Raw genomic sequence first — 16,870 nt, 5'->3', positions numbered from 1 at the left:
AAAACTTTTTAAAAAAGATGTTTTTAAAGATGTTTTGTTTTAGTATGTTTTTAAAGATGTTTTTTTTTAATATATTTTAAATTCTATTTTTATGATGCTTTAGAGTATTTTTAGTGTTTTTGTTTGCTGCCCCGGGCTCCTACTGGAAGGAAGGGCAGGATATAAAATAAATAAATAAATAAATAATATTAAGTGTATAAAACTTATACATTTTGTAAAAGCATATATATCTTAAGAAATTAGAGGAAGAAAAAATAAACACATACATGAGAGATATTTCTTGAGAAATACAAAATTATGAACTTTGTACGATACAAAAATAAAAACAGAAACTTTAAATATTACAGTGTAATATAGGCCAATTTATATTCAGTTTTTCACTAAGAGATTACAGCTGTTATCCATATTCATTTATGTTAATATTTACATTTACCTTTATTTACATTCATATTTCAAATTTATAATGTACCCACTAATGTGTGCGGTTGTACATTGTCTTGAGATTTATTACACCAATATGTAATAAAAAACCCTCCATCTCTCAATAAACCAGTTATCATGTTGTCCGCTCTCTCTAATCCTTATGTAGTTTGTAAGTTTTATCATATAAATAATATCCCAGATCTTTATTATGCATTTGTCCAAAGTGGGTGCTCTATTTTTTTTTCCAGTTGGATGATATGATCATTCTGGCCACTGTCAAAGATGTATAAGCATTTCTTTTGTCTTCAGAGAGTGCCAAGTCTTTAATACAGCAGTGGCTGTTTTTTCTTTCTTTTTAAATGAACTGTATGCAGTGAGCTAGGATGGCAAAATGCAAGTGTCTGTAACCTTTTTTCCCCAAGATTCTACAGGTTGTTTAAATACTAACTACAAAAATGATCTTCCTTCAAATAGCTTTAAAGCATATTTCTTTTTCAGTTGCCACATTGATGTCATTTGCACTAGGGAAAAATCAGTGGCACGCAGCTTTGCTTTGAGGCAGCGTTAGCAAGCACTTAGCACTGTACTGTAAATACTGTAAGCACCATGTAAATAATAAAGCCATAATCTGTAAGATTGTCTGGATACCTTTTTTATTTATAACTTTTCTTTATTATTTTTAAAGATAAAAAATAATGGATATTCTAAAATAAATAATGCTTACCAAAAGATAAGAACTGCTTCAAAACATTCAAAGTAAAGCCTGTGATGTTCTGTGTTACACAGTGCACTGTGGCTTTTCAAGCATTGGCTTGTGCACACTGTAGCACAGTGGCTGAGAGATCAAGGTTTTGAACAATGCCATTCTCAATGGATAGGATAGCAAGTGATGTGAGGCTCTCACATGTCTGGGCAGTATTAGAGATAAGATCGGACAGACATGCTTATGATTAGTCCAGGCCAAGTAGCCCCTGTTACAGAGTTTGTTGTAAGGAGAGAATAGGGGAGGCTTTTAGGAGGGATCTTGTGACAGAGCAGGAAGCCTCCAGGCCTGCCAAGAAATGAGTGAGTGAAAGTCACCTAATGTTATTAGGCAAGGTGCCACTGGAGAGTAATTTTCTGTGGCGGCGACCACAGAAAAAGGTGTAGGAGTGGTGTGCAGTCAGGCCTTAAGGGAGGAATTCTTCCAGAGTGAGAAGTGGAGAAGGCCAGCAGCAGGCCACAACCACAAGACCTGTCAGAAGACTGAGTCCCAGGAAGCAGAAAGAAACTCTGCCAGAAAAGGTTTGGAATTTGGAGGAGGTACTCAGGATCCCTATTCTTTTATCCCTGTGTAAGAAAAATGTACATCTATTATTCTGCTTGATCCCAGGGCAAGGATGAGCTGTAGGTGAGAATTTTCACATGTCGTCTGTGCATGCAAAAATTCTCACGTGGCCCCCAGCTTTGTACATACATGCATGGGTCCCTGTAGGGGGCAGCAGTAGGGCCCCCAACATTACACCAGCACCAAGCCCCATAAACCCTCTAGATGGCCCTAGAAAGCTGACTGGGTGGGGGCAAAGGTACCCCTTGCCCAGCGTGCTATTTAACCTGGGGCCAGCCCAGGAAGTAGGGCACAAAGGTCATAACCCTCTCCCACCGTTGCTCTCCAACAACATGTTGTTTGAAACTACCCTCACCCCCACCCCACTTGATGTTCTCAGTGATCTATCCACAGGCCCACAATCTCTTTCTTGATTAGTCACTGCCATCATTAGTGTATATGTGAAATAATTATTTGTCCCAACAGGCATCACTTCTGGAAATCACTTTTGCACCTCATTTGCAAATTTTGCTACCCATTCAGCCAGTTAGGACAGGTGCTTTTGGAGTGCTTCACAGTCTGCCTGGGTTTTCACCATCTTGAGTAATTGTCATCTACAAAATTGGGCCCCTTAACTGTTCATTCCAGATCATTTAATGAACAAGTGAAATAGTATCAATCCCAATACATATCCTTGGGGGAGCCCACTTCTTATTTCTCTCCATTGTGAAAACTGCCTGTTTATTCCTCTGCAGCAATTCCTGTCTAGCCAGCTACTAATTCATAAAATTAGCTTTTAAAACTATATGCAATTTCCTACTTAACCTCAGCTAGAAGACAGCTATTGGGCTAGTCACCATAAACATAGCTGCCATGCATATCTGAATGCGTAACTATGGTAAGTACATCAGAAGCATTACATAAGTCAGTTGAAAAGAGCCTGTTTCTGTCCTGTCTGGCTTTGGTGTTGGAAATTGAAGGCACATAGACTCCTCCTCATTCTGTTGCTGGCCCTGTGATCTATCCCAAAGCCTTTGGAATGGAAACCAATCAATCAAAATATGTAAGTGGCACTTGCCTGTTAACAGCTGTTTGCAAAGCATCCTCTTGAAAAGTTGATGGTGAAGTGAACCACAGCGTGAAATACAGTACAGATATTTTAAGTGCATGAGAGAGGGCATTCCCCCCACTCCAATCTTCCTACCATCTTTTTCCTCAAAGGAGGCAGATGTCCTTCCCCTCCTTTCTAAAGGAATTATGGTAGAAAGATGTTCTGAAACACATGACTGACAGGTTAAAAGCTGTGAAATTTGGCAAAGACTCTAGTGAACACAGAACACCCCCCCAAGCTAATCAAAATATCCTATTTCCTTATGACTGAACTTTAGGATGCATTCTACCTTATTCGGAGCTGAGCTTATTCTGTAGCTGCCAAGACAGACAAACCATGAAATTTGTTACATCTAGGACAAATAAGAAAAATATAGCAGGGTTACTAGCATGTTTTAAAAAAATCATAGGACTAAGAACTTTCATTTAAGACTGGTATCCCCACTGTATTCTTCTAAAATGGTAACACTAAAAAAAAACAGTGGTAACACCAAAAAGAATACACATTACATATGTAAGCGGATCCCTCCCTCTGAAATATGTGATTTTGATTAAACATAGTGGAACAATTAGCACTGATCATAGGGAAAGCTTTAATTTTTCCCAAAGGGGCCTCATCTAAGAACCACCTGATTAAGACACAGCAAAAAATATTTGTGTGTAATTACCAAACTTTTGGACTGCTGAATGCAAATGAGTTCTTTCAATGCTTAGGATCCCTGCCTTCATAGCATTTCATCTTCTTCCTTTTTATGTCCTGTAACACCCCCAACCCCCTGCAACCCCTCTCACTACTGCTTTTATAAAATCTTTCAGGCTCTTTAAAAAAAAAAAAAAAAGTAATTATACGAACCATTAGTATTAAAAAAGGTAATAGAATGGTTCCAAGAACAAGCTTCACAGAGTATCTGCATATTTAATCATCTGTGTTAATAAATATTTAATTGTTCATTGAATTCAAGTTCTGTCTTGAAGCTTAACTTGATAACAAACCTTGCAACTGGTAGAACTAATTGGTACAGAACAAGTGAATAATTTATAAGAAGAAAAAGCACTGGGTTTTTGGAAGGTGTGCAGAGACCAGAAAGCCACAGCTGTTTCTGGGAGCCAACAGGAAAACAATGGCTCCTTCTAGAAATTCCACAGCACACTGCTGCCCTCCTGAGGCCAACATTTACTGTTGGCTCATATGTCTTAAAAGAGGGCTGTAAGGCCGACTACAAAGTCAGATCCATTAAGTTTTAAATATTCATGCATTTCATTAAAGCTATCATAATTGGTCTACCGTACACATTGATTATGCATAGACCATCAAGTGTTTAACCTCTGAAAGCTTGCACGCGTATTTAAATATATCTGTTCTGTCCAGTCTTGGTGGCTTCAGAGAAATCTTTAGCAACAAGGAGTTGGGTAAGGGTGGGGGTTAGGGGGGAGAGAATGATACTGCCGGGCTGAAGAGAAAAGATAGTTCCTCCAAACGTTTCAGAAATAAAACACAAATTGAACAGCTTCTCTGGAAAATACAGAAGTATTATACACACTAAAAATACATAACGCTAAAATATTTGATGTGGCTTAAAAGAGAAAAATGAGAATTGTATGGTATTCCTCAACAGCTACGCTGTTTATTTGCAGCCTTTTATTCTCCACACATATTACACTCTCAGAGTGCAGATTCTCAAAGCAGAATAAGGGTGCACTTTTTATTGCATTGCAAAACCATGATGAACAAACACCTTCAGCCGCTGTGCTTGCAGTTTCAGCTTTTTAGCTCAAGGCACATGCACGAGTTTAGCGCTGGCTTCCCAAGATACTGATATCAATATGTCGTAAAACATTATTCTCTTTGAAGACACTACCTTTCTTCCAATTTAAATGAAAGGGACCTAGGCATGTAGTTCAGTGCTTCTGCAAAACCAGGCCTTATTTGCTATATTTATTTATTTATTTGATTTATATCCCGCCCTTCCTCCCAGCAGAGGCCCAGGGTGGCAAACAGAAATGCTAAAAACACTTTAAAACATAATAAAAAGACCTTAAAATACATTAAAACAAAACAATGTTAAAAACATTTTTTTAAAAGCTTTAAAAATATCTTTTTTAAAAAAAAGGGTTAAGAACATATTAAAGAAAACATATTAAAAGCAATTCTAACACATATATAAAGATGGCTGTGTCTTCGGGTCATTTAGGAGGTCATTCGCTCCGTGGTTACAGGCACCAGCTACCAGCTCTCAATGCTGTGGAACATTTTTCAGCCACTGTATAAATGTGTATCACCCTGGAAGTCAGTGCCTTTAAATGGCAGACTTGGAAGACCGGACACTACTGCAGTTATGGAAGTGTATACCCATGGGCATGCTCTGCTTGAAAGAATTTCCAGCCCTTAGGACTGAAGTGCTACATACAATTACGTACAGCAGAGCATCAGATTACACTCTTCATATTCTAGAATGTTCCAAAATAAGCTTCTAAAATTCAGACAATATTTGAAACTGCAGTCTTGTGATACTGCTGTCGGTACTATGAATTTTGAAAGTCTTGAGCACCCAAAACGTGACAGATTTAATATCATGGTTTTGAAAGAAGTGAGGCTGGCCTGCTTCGGAATCAGAATGTGTGACACCAATAGGAATATTTGTCTAAGCCTCACAGCCACAGCAGTGGAGGTAATTTTTGTCCAGATCATGACTGGGGAGGGAAGGGATAAACCTTCTCCTCCCAAATGCTGTGGTCCTTTATATTTACCATAAGATGTTGTTTGCCCTTATATGAAGAATTCTATAGAGAGTTCAGATTACTCCACTCTTTTAGAAAATAGATGCCTTTGCACCATTAACTATATTAACCTTTAACTACAACTCCATGGCAATCTAAAGAACTGCAGGAAGAAATCATGCCAATGCCTGTCCTCATCATTATCGCAGTCAGATGTACAGTTTTACTAGTTTGGAAAAGTTACTTTTTTAAACTACAACTCCCATCAGCCCCAGCCAGCATGGCCACTGGAGTGACCTGATGGGAGCTGTAGTCCAAAAAAGTAACTTTTCCAAGCTCTGGACTTTTTTGCTAAAGATTTTCATGTTTATCCCTGATTTTGATATTTAGCATGTGAATGGATGATATTTTTCTGTTACTCATCTCTGAGAACAGGTTTCAGAACACAAGCACTCACAAATTTTGTGCACTAACCCTATGAATCACACTTGCGTTTCGTGGCTCCAGAAAATAGAAGACAGAAATCACAAGACTGATGAAGTCACATTAATAAGAATCAAAGTCAAATAAGTTTGAAAATTCAACTGGGAAAGTTGAAAACAGCAATCAAACAGGCAGTGCAAGATATATTTAGGTCTTATGCATCGTGCACTGATTGGCTTCATATGATCTCATCACCGTGTTTGCTTCTGGTTTTCTTTTTCCTGGTAAACAGTAATTGTGTGAGAAGAATTTGACTTAAAATGACACACCTCGAAAGGTATAAAGGAAACTAGTGAAAAAGACATTTATTGACATTTGAAAAATACTCCCTAGGACTGCAGCATTGCAGTATTAAACAATTTCAGCTTGAGATTCATTTCTGGAAGATCAACTCTTAGACAACTCTAACACAAAAGTACTGGATTTTGTTTTGCTATGGTGAATACAAAGTCATCTTTACAAGCTGAAATTTACATTGTTTCACTCTCTTCATTTACAAAAAGAAGCAAACATTCAGCCTTTCTTTCCTTCGAGGCTTCGGTGAAATGTTAGCATCTTGGCTAAAGTGCAATTCGGGCACAATAATGTTTTAACTTGCAAGGTAGGATGCCTTTATTGAGCTGGTAGAACTCCACTAGCTGGATGAGATCGGAAAATCTGGTGTGACCATCATCCAACGTATAAAACAGTTTGCCTTCCTCTTCCAACTGCAAGAAGAGAAAACACAACATCAACAGTGCTTTGTGATTCTCATTTCATTCATCTAGCCTCTCGGATTATGGTTAAGTAGATGCTGATTTGTCCACGGCCACGAAGAACATCATGACTGAGCACAGATTTAATTTGGATCTGCAGCACCTAAAGTTCAACTGAATCCAGAACAGCCCCCATAATTGTGCAGCCTCATTTGCAGGCTGTGAAGTTGGACCCCCATGTTGCCAATACTTTGGAGCGGGCAGCGTTTGCCCACTGTGCATGGACAGGAGGAAGTAAGCACATCCGTGTATTGCCCTGGTAACAAAAGGATGTGTCCCGCTTTTCCTATGATGTGTTGGACAACACTGGAAGCTAGGCAAAAGAGCCTGCATTGCCTGGGCAACACTCGCCCAATTGGGGATGCCTTTTTATTTGATTAACTGATTAATTCAGGAGTGAGGAAGCTTTTTCAGTGTGAGGGCCACATTCCTTTATTAGCAACCATCTGGGGGCCACATGCCAGTGGTGGGTGAGACCAGAAGCAAAGGAGGGCACAGCAGTAAATGTGAATTTAATTTGTACAGTAGGTTAGTGCCTATACACCCTTACATACCCCTCTCTATCCTCCATGGAAGCAAGCATTGTTGGGAATCAAGAACACATTCCAACCAGGCAAAAACATTCAAAAAGGATGCAAAGCAGGGCCAGTAAGGGGTATGGCCTAAGGACAGTGCGTAACTAGAGAGGACATATGGCTTGGGCAGGGTTCTGAGGGCTAGACAGAGAGGCCTGGAGGGCCACAGGCTTATGGTTTCCTATCCCTGGACTAATTGATTAAAAGCTGCCCCTCTAAGAGAAATAATAGAGAAGGTTTGCTTTGAAAGTTGATCATTACCGATTCTTGTTTTTCATGCTGTGCTCCTGGTTAATATTATTGCCTCTGTTAGTCACCTTGAGGCATTTGCAAGAAGGTAAGACAGAAGTCCCAAAACAAAGAAATAGATTTGAATATATTTTGCTTTAGCTCTGGAAGCCCTTGCATATATCAGGCAGAGGAATGGTGTAATGCAGAAGCTTACCCAGAGCAATTTGATATTGCTGAAAACATATTAGCAGGGACGGGCAAAGTCTCAGAAGCCACAGGGCAGACTTCTACCATCCACAAAATTGGGCCTCAGTGCCTTGGATAGCTCCCTTCCTCCCATCCCTATGTCTAACAGAAGAATTAGGCAAGGCAAAGCAAGCCTGTAAGTTTGCTTTAAATTTAATAATACGTTCAGGTCACTGATTGCAGCCTTTCTTGGTGAAGAATTGGGCTGCAATCCTATACCAAATTAGCTGGGAGTAAGCACCATTCACTTCAATGGGACTTACTTCTGAGTAGACATTAAAGTTTTGCGCTGTTAGTATATACGGTGGCAAAAACCTGTCTTTTTAGTGAGTATTCTTTCTGACCTTTGTTTTTGTTTTTAAAGCATTCTCTTTATTTCCGTCACTGTCAGATCCAAGAGCTCTGGCAATGGCGGGCCTTTGCAGTCATGCTGGGGAAGACCTGGCATGGCTTCAACGCCCCTCCCCTTTGGGGCATGGCATGGCCACGCATGCCTATCACATAGGGGGTGGAGCAGGGTGTCTATTTAAGCCCTGCTCCACCTCCCCTCGGCCTCTTTCTGACCTGACGCGACTCCCACCAACTTAGGGCAGTACAAGTTTGACTGGTCGCCTTGGGGCCGGGTAGGAATTTTTAGCTCGTCAGCCTTTGTTTGCTGACAAGTTTTTTGCCTACGCTGTACTGTTCTTCTAATTCAGCTGATTGGCTCTTGCCTATTTGGCTATTCCTGCTTAATGTAATTAGGCTAATTTGTTGCCTGGCCTAGTAGTTTAATATTGTAAATAGGTTCATCTGGTCACGTTTGGTGGATAGGTGCGGGAATTTCACAGGATAGAGTTTGGTGACCACCCTTGCACACCCTTTAAGGTGATCGGTGGGTTCTGAGGCCTGCCTCCCAGGTTGTGCGGCCGGTTGGCAGGATAAGGCTCACCTTTGGGGCTAACCTGTAACACCCACTCAGAGGTTGTGCAGCCCTGAGGGGGGGTGGATCTGGAAGGCCTCTCTAACCACCCTGCGGGGATGGGGTCCGGAAGAGGGGATTGGGCTTGGACCACCCCTTTTCCCATGGCAGGGTGCCGTCGCCTGATTGGGTAAGAGTTAGGTCCCGCACTCGTCTCTGCAGTTCATTTATTATGCAATCAAGCATTTAATTGGCTTTATTTAAATAAATGTGGCCCTTGATTTACCCACACTTCATCTTGTGTTGCCTCTTCATTTCCCGGCTATGCACTGCAATTAATGTCTTTTTATTATTAATAAAATGTAAGGAAGTTCCACTTGCTTTTGCCTCTCAACAATACAAAACAGATTCTGCCAAATCCCGGGACACTCACAACATATGGGAAAAAAACTAAAACTATAATGATAGGCCTATAATCTGAGAGAGTGCAATACATATTATATACACACACCACAACATTATTTATTTAATAGATTGCTATACCACCTTTTAGAACATATTTCTCACAAAGCAGCTCATAAATTAACAAAATTTTAAAACAATATACAAAACTCTTAATTTAAAACTAAAAAACACACAATAAAACACACACACACGCATTTGGGTTTAAACCAATGCAGAGACTATACTGAGAGGTTAATATATCACATTAGAATCCCATTTTCATCTGTGAGAGTTTTTTTCATCTTAGAAATTGCCCCTCACTCAGAGAAAATTGCAGACAGTAAATTACAAGAGACATACAGCCATTTCGGCAGCACTGTATCAGCCACTGGAGTTGTGTATTACCAGGCCACAAATGTACTAGTTATACTTACTGGTACAATCTGGAAGTGCTTTATTTTCAGTCCATGGCTCAGTGACAGCACGAAGGTTCTGGGGTTACTTTGGCTATCCCGTACCAAGAAAACACTAAGAGGAGAAGTGAGGGGAAGAATATCACACATTTTGAAAATACGGCAGTGATGGGTGGGTGGCAAGTTCTGTCATTTCCCAATAAGTGTCAAAGTTTAGGGGATAAATGATAAATATTTGTGCATGGCAAAGAGATCTTATTTTATCTCATTGATCTAATTATTATGTCTTGGGACACAACCTGAAGGCAAGTGATACAGCAACCTTGCTGAAGCTAAGCAAGGCCAGGTCTGATCAGGGCCTGGAAAGGAGATTGCTAGGGACCTCAAGGCAGGCAACTTTGAATTATATCACAGAAGAAAGGCAGAATGTAAGTGTAATAGATAAAACTGGTAGGCTGACATAACGACAAAGGCTCCAGACAGGTAACAAACTTATAAAATAAAAACCCTAAAGATGAAAAAGGACAGTCTTCCCTAACATGCTGGATTCCAGATGTGGCTGGACTTCAACTCCCATCAGCCCCAGACAACATGGCCAATGGCTTGAGGTGATGGGCAGTTTAATCCAGCTACATCTGGAGGGTACAAGGTTGGGGAAGGCTTATTTAATGTGTAGAGATAAGAATTGCTGTCATTGTTGGTTGCAAAATACTTGTCATCTAGCAGAAGCCAAATCTCAAGAGGAAGAGAGTGCCAAGGCAGGAAAGCACCTGTTAAGAACATCTCTCAGTATGTCCTTATTATTAAGAATGTAAGAACAGCTAGCCAATGGCCCATCTAGTCCAGCATCCTCTTTTCACAGTGGCCAGCCAGATGCCTATGGGAAGCTCGCAAGGAGGACCTGAGTGCTAGAGCACTCCCCCCTCCTGCAATTTCCAGCAACTGACATTCAGAAGCATACCGCTATGGAGGCTGAGCATAACCATCTCAGCTAGTAGCCTACTACTACTAGTAGTAGTAGTAACTAGTAGCCTTATCCTCCATGAATTCGTCTAATGCTGTCTAAAAGCCGTCCAAGTTGGTGGCCATCACTGCCTCCTGTGGGAGTGAATGCCGTAGTTTAACTATGCACTGCAAGAACAAGTATTTTCTTTTGTCTGTCCTGTGTGTGTAGAAGGTAGGCTTATGAGAACACACACAGCATACTAAGTATGTTATCGTACTAACTAGACATTAGCATGGAAAAAAAACTGAAATGCAGTCAAGCCAAAACATGGTCCCCCTGAAGATATTGCTCTTGTATGAGAGCAGGGGTAGGGAACCTTTTCAGCCCAATGGCCACATTGCCTCCTGGGCAACCTTCCAGGGGGCAGATGCCAGTGGTGGGTGGGCCAGAAGTACATGTGAGTGGAACAACAGGTGTGACTTGCCTTTGTGCTGTAAAAGACAAAAGTTTCTACATATATCCACCCCCCACCCACATTTCTCCATCCAAGCAAACAGGAGGAATTATCACAGTTCAAGGACACACTGCAGCCAGGCAAAAGCACTTGAGGGCACAGAGCAGAGCTACTGCCTGGGGATGGAGGGGTGGACTAGCTTGGAAGAGTCCTGAGGGCCAGACAGAGCGGTGCCCAGGCTTCAGGTTCCCCATTCTTGTGCTAGAGACTTGAAACTATTTTGCAGTCGTTAACTGGATGCAAAGAACTATGGATCTAGTTCCAAGTGGGCTTTTGTCAAAGAGCAATCCTTCCATCCCATTCAGCTGCACAGCAAAATGCTTTTGAAAATGCTAGTGAAAAGCTGATAAAATACAAAAGTCTAGGAAAGGTTCAGAAATGCTCCAGGTAGGAAGACGTACAACAGATGCAAGGGTTAACAGACATATAGCAAAGGGTGAGCTTATTTATCGTTTCTATTTGGGAAGTGTTTGGATTTTGTTGATTTTTTGAGGTGGGGAGCATTATTCTATAAATTCCTACTCCCACTTGGAAATCAAATCTCTTAGCACCATTGCTGAAGTGGTGAAGGAGCACCTGTGACAGCAAGAAATGAATTCTCAACCTCTCTTTTAAGATCTCAGCATTCTAGCACACCATCGAATGGCCAAAGAATTAAACCTGAGCCAAACATCCACTTATTACCCAACTAAAGGCAAGGCTATGGTTTCTCTTGGCAAATGTATGGCCTCAACTCTGCATTTTCCATGACAATGGGAATGCCAGGGCAGGGTAAAACTTGTAAGAGGGGCTCAGTGGGGAAGATGAGGTGGCACTTAATGTTTCCTATATCTATCAAAATCTCTCTTGAAATGCACCCAGGGCTGTTTTTCCATAATCTGGATTTCAGAGTCCAGACTCCACATAAACACTGGGGAAAATACATATATATTTCTAATAACTTTTTTCTAAAAGAGACTCAAGACAGCTTACAGCAATTAAATTATGCAAAAGTTAAAAACAAAGGACAACAGTAACATAAGAAAACCACACTAGTACTCCCCCCAAGCATGACAACAGAACGGATCATGAGCTTGAAGCTGTTTTTCTTCCATTAATCATAACTCCCTAGCTGCTGTGCCCATTCTTCTGAAATTTTGCAGGTTACTTTCCTATGGCACCTCTATGATTGTATCCCATTTTTGTAATAAAGCCATTGCCTACAAAACCAGTGAGGAAAGCAAAACCCTTTTCATTCTCCCTGACCCCCTCCCAGCCCCCCCAAAAAACATTAAAGATACCTATAACAAAAAAACTTGGATTGACATGTGTGTAATATGGCAAATTGTCTTACCTAAGGGCATCTCTAGGATGTATGTAATTTTCATACACATAGCCCACAAAAACAGAGGAGATGAAGTGAATCCTTTTTAACTACACCAAAACCGAAAAGGAAGCCCTTCCAGAAAAGTCACTACAATTATCCCTCTCAGAAAGGCAAAATATCTCTGCAAATTTCACTCAACTCTATTTAAAAAAAAACCACAGAAGGTACCTTTAAAAATAAATTTTCCGCAATTTGGCAGGCCTCATCCACTCACGAGGGTCTCCTGTGCCCGCAAATTTCATTCAATTGTCAAAACTAAAAAAAGTGAAAGCTGTTTAAAAAATGCTTTTTAAAAATGTTTCCATAGTAGTGAACAAAGTAGGCATGATGTCTCACTTCTCCAAATTGGGATTGAATCCAGTACCCTCTGAAAAGCTTCAGACCAAATTGGGCTGATTTTCAAGGTGTTGAAAAGAAGCGTCTCACCGAGTGGCTGAGGCTGAGCTGCAACACTAGCTGCCTGGCAGAAGGGTAACTGCTGCTTACAGGGAGTGAGAGGAGGAGAGACCAAGCACCAGGGAGATCAGTGCAGTGCAAGTGCATCAGATTGGCTCTGCTAGTGTGCCTGCACTGCATTAATCTCCCAGCCACCGTGCCCCTCCAGGTAAGCAGCAGCAACCCTGCTGCTGGAAAGCTAATGTTGTGGCTCCACCCCAACCAGGGGAGCAGTTTCTGGCACTGAATTATGGTCCAAATCTAATAATGTGATCCTTGAAAGCACTTTGTATTTTCTGTACATATTAGGTAAATGAAGACACAAAAAGGATTGTATAAAATATCTGTATGGTTTGTGAACTACAAAGTCCACGCACTTCCTCACAAAAATTAGAACCATCTGGCCATGCCTTCAAGAAAACCACCACTGTATCATCTGCCTGTTTTGTCAAATTTCACCTTCTCATCACGGCTCATGAGAACAATCTGATTACTGAAGCAGCTGAACAATTACTCCCTTTAAAGTAAATTGTAAGAAAAGAGTCTTACCCATCCACCAGTCCTTGCCGCAATATGAGTTGATGTGCCTCCTCTCTAGAGATCTTATGGTGAAACCATAGCTGTGCACTGTGGATGGCTAAAATATCAACAACAAAGAAAAAAATCTTACTGGTATGATTTTAGTAAAAGGCAACACCATTACACTCCATAAGAAACACTGAATGGTACCTACCTATATTTGATGACACATTTTGCAAAGTAGTGGGACTACTGTGCACGCCAAGTCTTAAGCACCCTTTTTTCTATGCAGGAAGAAAGAAAAAATCCTAAATATTTAGGTAAAAAAACGCAACAATCCCACAATAGAAATGTGTCCTTTTAAAATGAGAAGTTTTGTACCCGCCATGCTAAACCTTCTTCAACTGCAACTGACAGGGCTTCTGTGGGGTTTTCAATCACTCTGGATTTATGTCCTGTGAAGTCCATGGCTACCAGAGAATTCTCTGAAACGCTTCTCTACGAAAAGAAAACTAATCCATTTAAAAATGTTATTGACCAAAACATTTCACAATATATCTTTGCTGTTTTGTTGAAAAAAACAGAATTTGGTTTCCTCTGAACCACACTCAGAGCAATAATAATCTTTGTATCTATTGATTAGCTAGTAGGAAAGAAAATTAAGGAAAAGTAGGTGTGCGTGTGTGAGGGGAAGGGAGAGAGGAAGGGCGGGAGGGAGAGAGGAAGGGCGGGGGGGGAGAGAGAGAGAGAGAGAGAGAGAGAGGATAATCCAGTTATCAAGATCAGAAAAAAGATATTTCATATATAAGAGGGTTTATGCTCTGCTCTCTGCCATTCAACAGCATAACAATTCTGCTAGGGTATCTAGAGGGAAGATTTTATGGTAGTTAACATAAAAATTGATCAGATAACTTTCTGACAGCTGCCACTACAATGGGAAGCAAAGGCTTGGAGAAGCAATAAGAACCTATCTGAGGAGGCCCACTTATTGAAATGGTTTGGGATGATGACAAGCATGGCAAAATTAATGATATATGTCAGGCAGCTAAGTGGTCTTACTAGCTCTCTCTCTGCAATAGTATAAACATGTAATGTGTGTGTCGGTGTGTGCAAGAGGGTGGGTGTGTTTGTGTGCATGTGACTGTGAAGCCCTTGACCCTCCATTGCATGTGGCCCTTGGGGTCAAAAGGTTGCCCAGCTCTGATATATGGAAGCTGCTGTCCACCCCCTTGAAGCGTTCGCATGGAGAAACTTCCATTTCTATTGTGCTTTATATACAAACAACCTAAAGTCTTCATTTTTTTAAAAAAATCACAACAGGTACTAAAATATTGGCCCACACATTAAAACCAATGAAAACTTCTCACTGACATTCATCCACATGATCCTACACATGGTTCATGTGAGGGGAAGGGGAGCGATCTTAAATGTCATAAATTGTAATATTTATGACTGCAATACTACAATTAAAATCAAATGGAATAAATAATTGATGTAGATAATGGGATGTCCCAGGAATAATTAGCATTTTATGGATTTTTATTGTCATTTTTTAAATTTTTTCTGGCTTTAAATTGTCTCTATGTATTATACAGCCACAAGAGTGGCTGTATACTATAGTCAGCAAGGATTTTTCGCATTCCACAATGTTAAATTAGAAACAACCCCATGCCATTCTGCTGCTTCCCATAAGCTCATTTCAAAACAAAACCTTACAAAACTTATAGTCCTGAACTCAGAAATGCTTGATTAACAACCCTCTAGGTTTTCATGGCGATACACACAGCAGTCAGATGGAATCGAGAGTTCAAAGTGTAAAACAAGAGGGGGGAAATCCAGACCTCTTTTGGATTTTTTTCTGTCAGTGGTCTCATAATTTGTTGAAATTAATTAAAAGTCAGCCATGTTCACAGAGTACCTATAATCCTATTACGGACCTTGTCCCATCCTCTGACCTTCATCTTCTGCAGTTTAAAGGTTAAAAAATGTATGGCTGATTTTTAATTTAAGAAATTTAACATTAAAGTCTATTATAACATCAGGCATGCTCACGAAGAACCAACTGTCAGTGTTCTAAACGCCAGACTCACAACTGTTTGGCTTGGCTAATCAGGTGGCCACACCCATGCCAGGCCTTTATTTCACTTTAGACAGTCATGGCTTCCCCCAATGAATCCTGGGAAGTGAAGTTTGTGAAGGATGCTGAGAGTTGTTACAAGATTCCTATTCCGCTAACAGAGCTCCAGTGGCCAGAGCGGTTTAACAGTCAGACCCTCTTTTGGAGATTGTAGCTCTGTGAAGGGAATAGGGCCTAACTCTCAGCACCCTTCACAAACTACACTTCCCAGGATTCATTGGGGGAAGCCATGGGTGTCTAAAGTGAAATAAAGGCCTGGTGTGGATGTAGCCAGTGACAGCTTGCGTTTAAATTTGGGTGGGATACTACATGTGCCTGTTGTACAATAAAAGGGTGAGGGAAACCCTGAAAAACAATGATACTGTTCACAATGTTTTCCTTTTGGAAAGGAAAGGGGCTTTCCCTTTACCCCGTGCCCACCCACCCAATCTCCTCTCCTTCCCACCCACTTCCTCTCCCCTTCCCTCCCCTTCCCCAGGTCAGTTTCACCTATCCTAAGCATGATTGTAGAGCAGTAGATCCCACTGAACTCAAAAAGCATGCCAATGATCAAACCTGACCTCCCCTCCTCCTGCCCCTTCCCACCCCTTCCTTCACCCCTCCCTCCCCCTTCCCCTACAATCCCCTCCCCCTCCTCCTCTTCCATGGTCAGTTTTACCTATTCTAAGCTTGAATGCATGGGAGTAAATCCCACTGAACTCAATAAGCATGCAAACTGTCTTTCCCCCCCTCTCCTTCCTCTCCCCTCCTTCCCCTCTCCTCTCCCTTCCTCCTCCCTTCTTCCTCCTCCCCTGCCCACTCCAGCCCTCCCTCCCTCCTCCTCCTCCCCCCATGGTCAGTTTCACCTAAGCATGATTACAGGGGAGTAAATCTCACTGAACTCAATAAGCATGCATTCTCACCAACTTGCACAGGATGCCATTTCTTACCTCCCAGATTAAAAAGCATTGAAATTCACTTATAGGCAAAAAAAACCTTGCGGTTTAAGAATGTACCTATAGCCCACAGATATTTCTATCAAACTTTTAAAAGCAGGGAAATTGGGCAGCTATAGTGAATGTACCAAGGGAGCAGAAGATCTGATCTCCTCTCTGAGATATTGTACTGCCCTACAAATTTGTCAAAATGCCAGCACAATTTGTGTTGGTCTTTCACACTCCAATCCACCTCCTGTGTAGCTTGGAAGAATTTGGTAACATGTGCCTCTGAGCAGATGGGGAGTGGTGGCAACACCTGCAATTAGCCCAAATAATAGAAACAAGACGTGCTGTGCTGATCTTGTTTTACCAGGGAGGAAGCAACAATATTAAGATAGTTGACAGAGTTCAGATAGTCACTTTAAATATAT

At 41.0% G+C, this 16,870-nt stretch overlaps 1 protein-coding gene across 5 annotated transcripts in view; it reads right to left on the bottom strand.

Moving 5' to 3' along the window:
• Positions 1-6,272: 6,272 nt before the first annotated feature.
• GRB14 (growth factor receptor bound protein 14) overlaps positions 6,273-16,870 on the bottom strand; it is a 73,055-nt gene continuing 62,457 nt past the window's right edge. The window contains exons 10-14 of one of the 5 annotated variants that reach the window (XM_061608611.1): positions 13,767-13,883; positions 13,600-13,669; positions 13,416-13,503; positions 9,627-9,720; positions 6,273-6,747 (exon numbers count right to left, since the gene is read on the bottom strand). In XM_061608611.1, the coding sequence (XP_061464595.1) occupies positions 6,601-6,747; positions 9,627-9,720; positions 13,416-13,503; positions 13,600-13,669; positions 13,767-13,883 (516 nt within the window). In that variant the 3' untranslated portion in view covers positions 6,273-6,600. The remainder of the gene's footprint in view (positions 6,748-9,626; positions 9,721-13,415; positions 13,504-13,599; positions 13,670-13,766; positions 13,884-16,870) is intronic. The other 4 variants (XM_061608607.1, XM_061608612.1, XM_061608609.1 and 1 more) reach the window with 4 other exon arrangements.

This window comes from Rhineura floridana, chromosome 2 (assembly GCF_030035675.1).
Source record: "Rhineura floridana isolate rRhiFlo1 chromosome 2, rRhiFlo1.hap2, whole genome shotgun sequence".
Lineage (NCBI taxonomy): Eukaryota > Metazoa > Chordata > Lepidosauria > Squamata > Rhineuridae > Rhineura > Rhineura floridana.
This window is presented reverse-complemented; position numbering and strand designations above follow the sequence as displayed.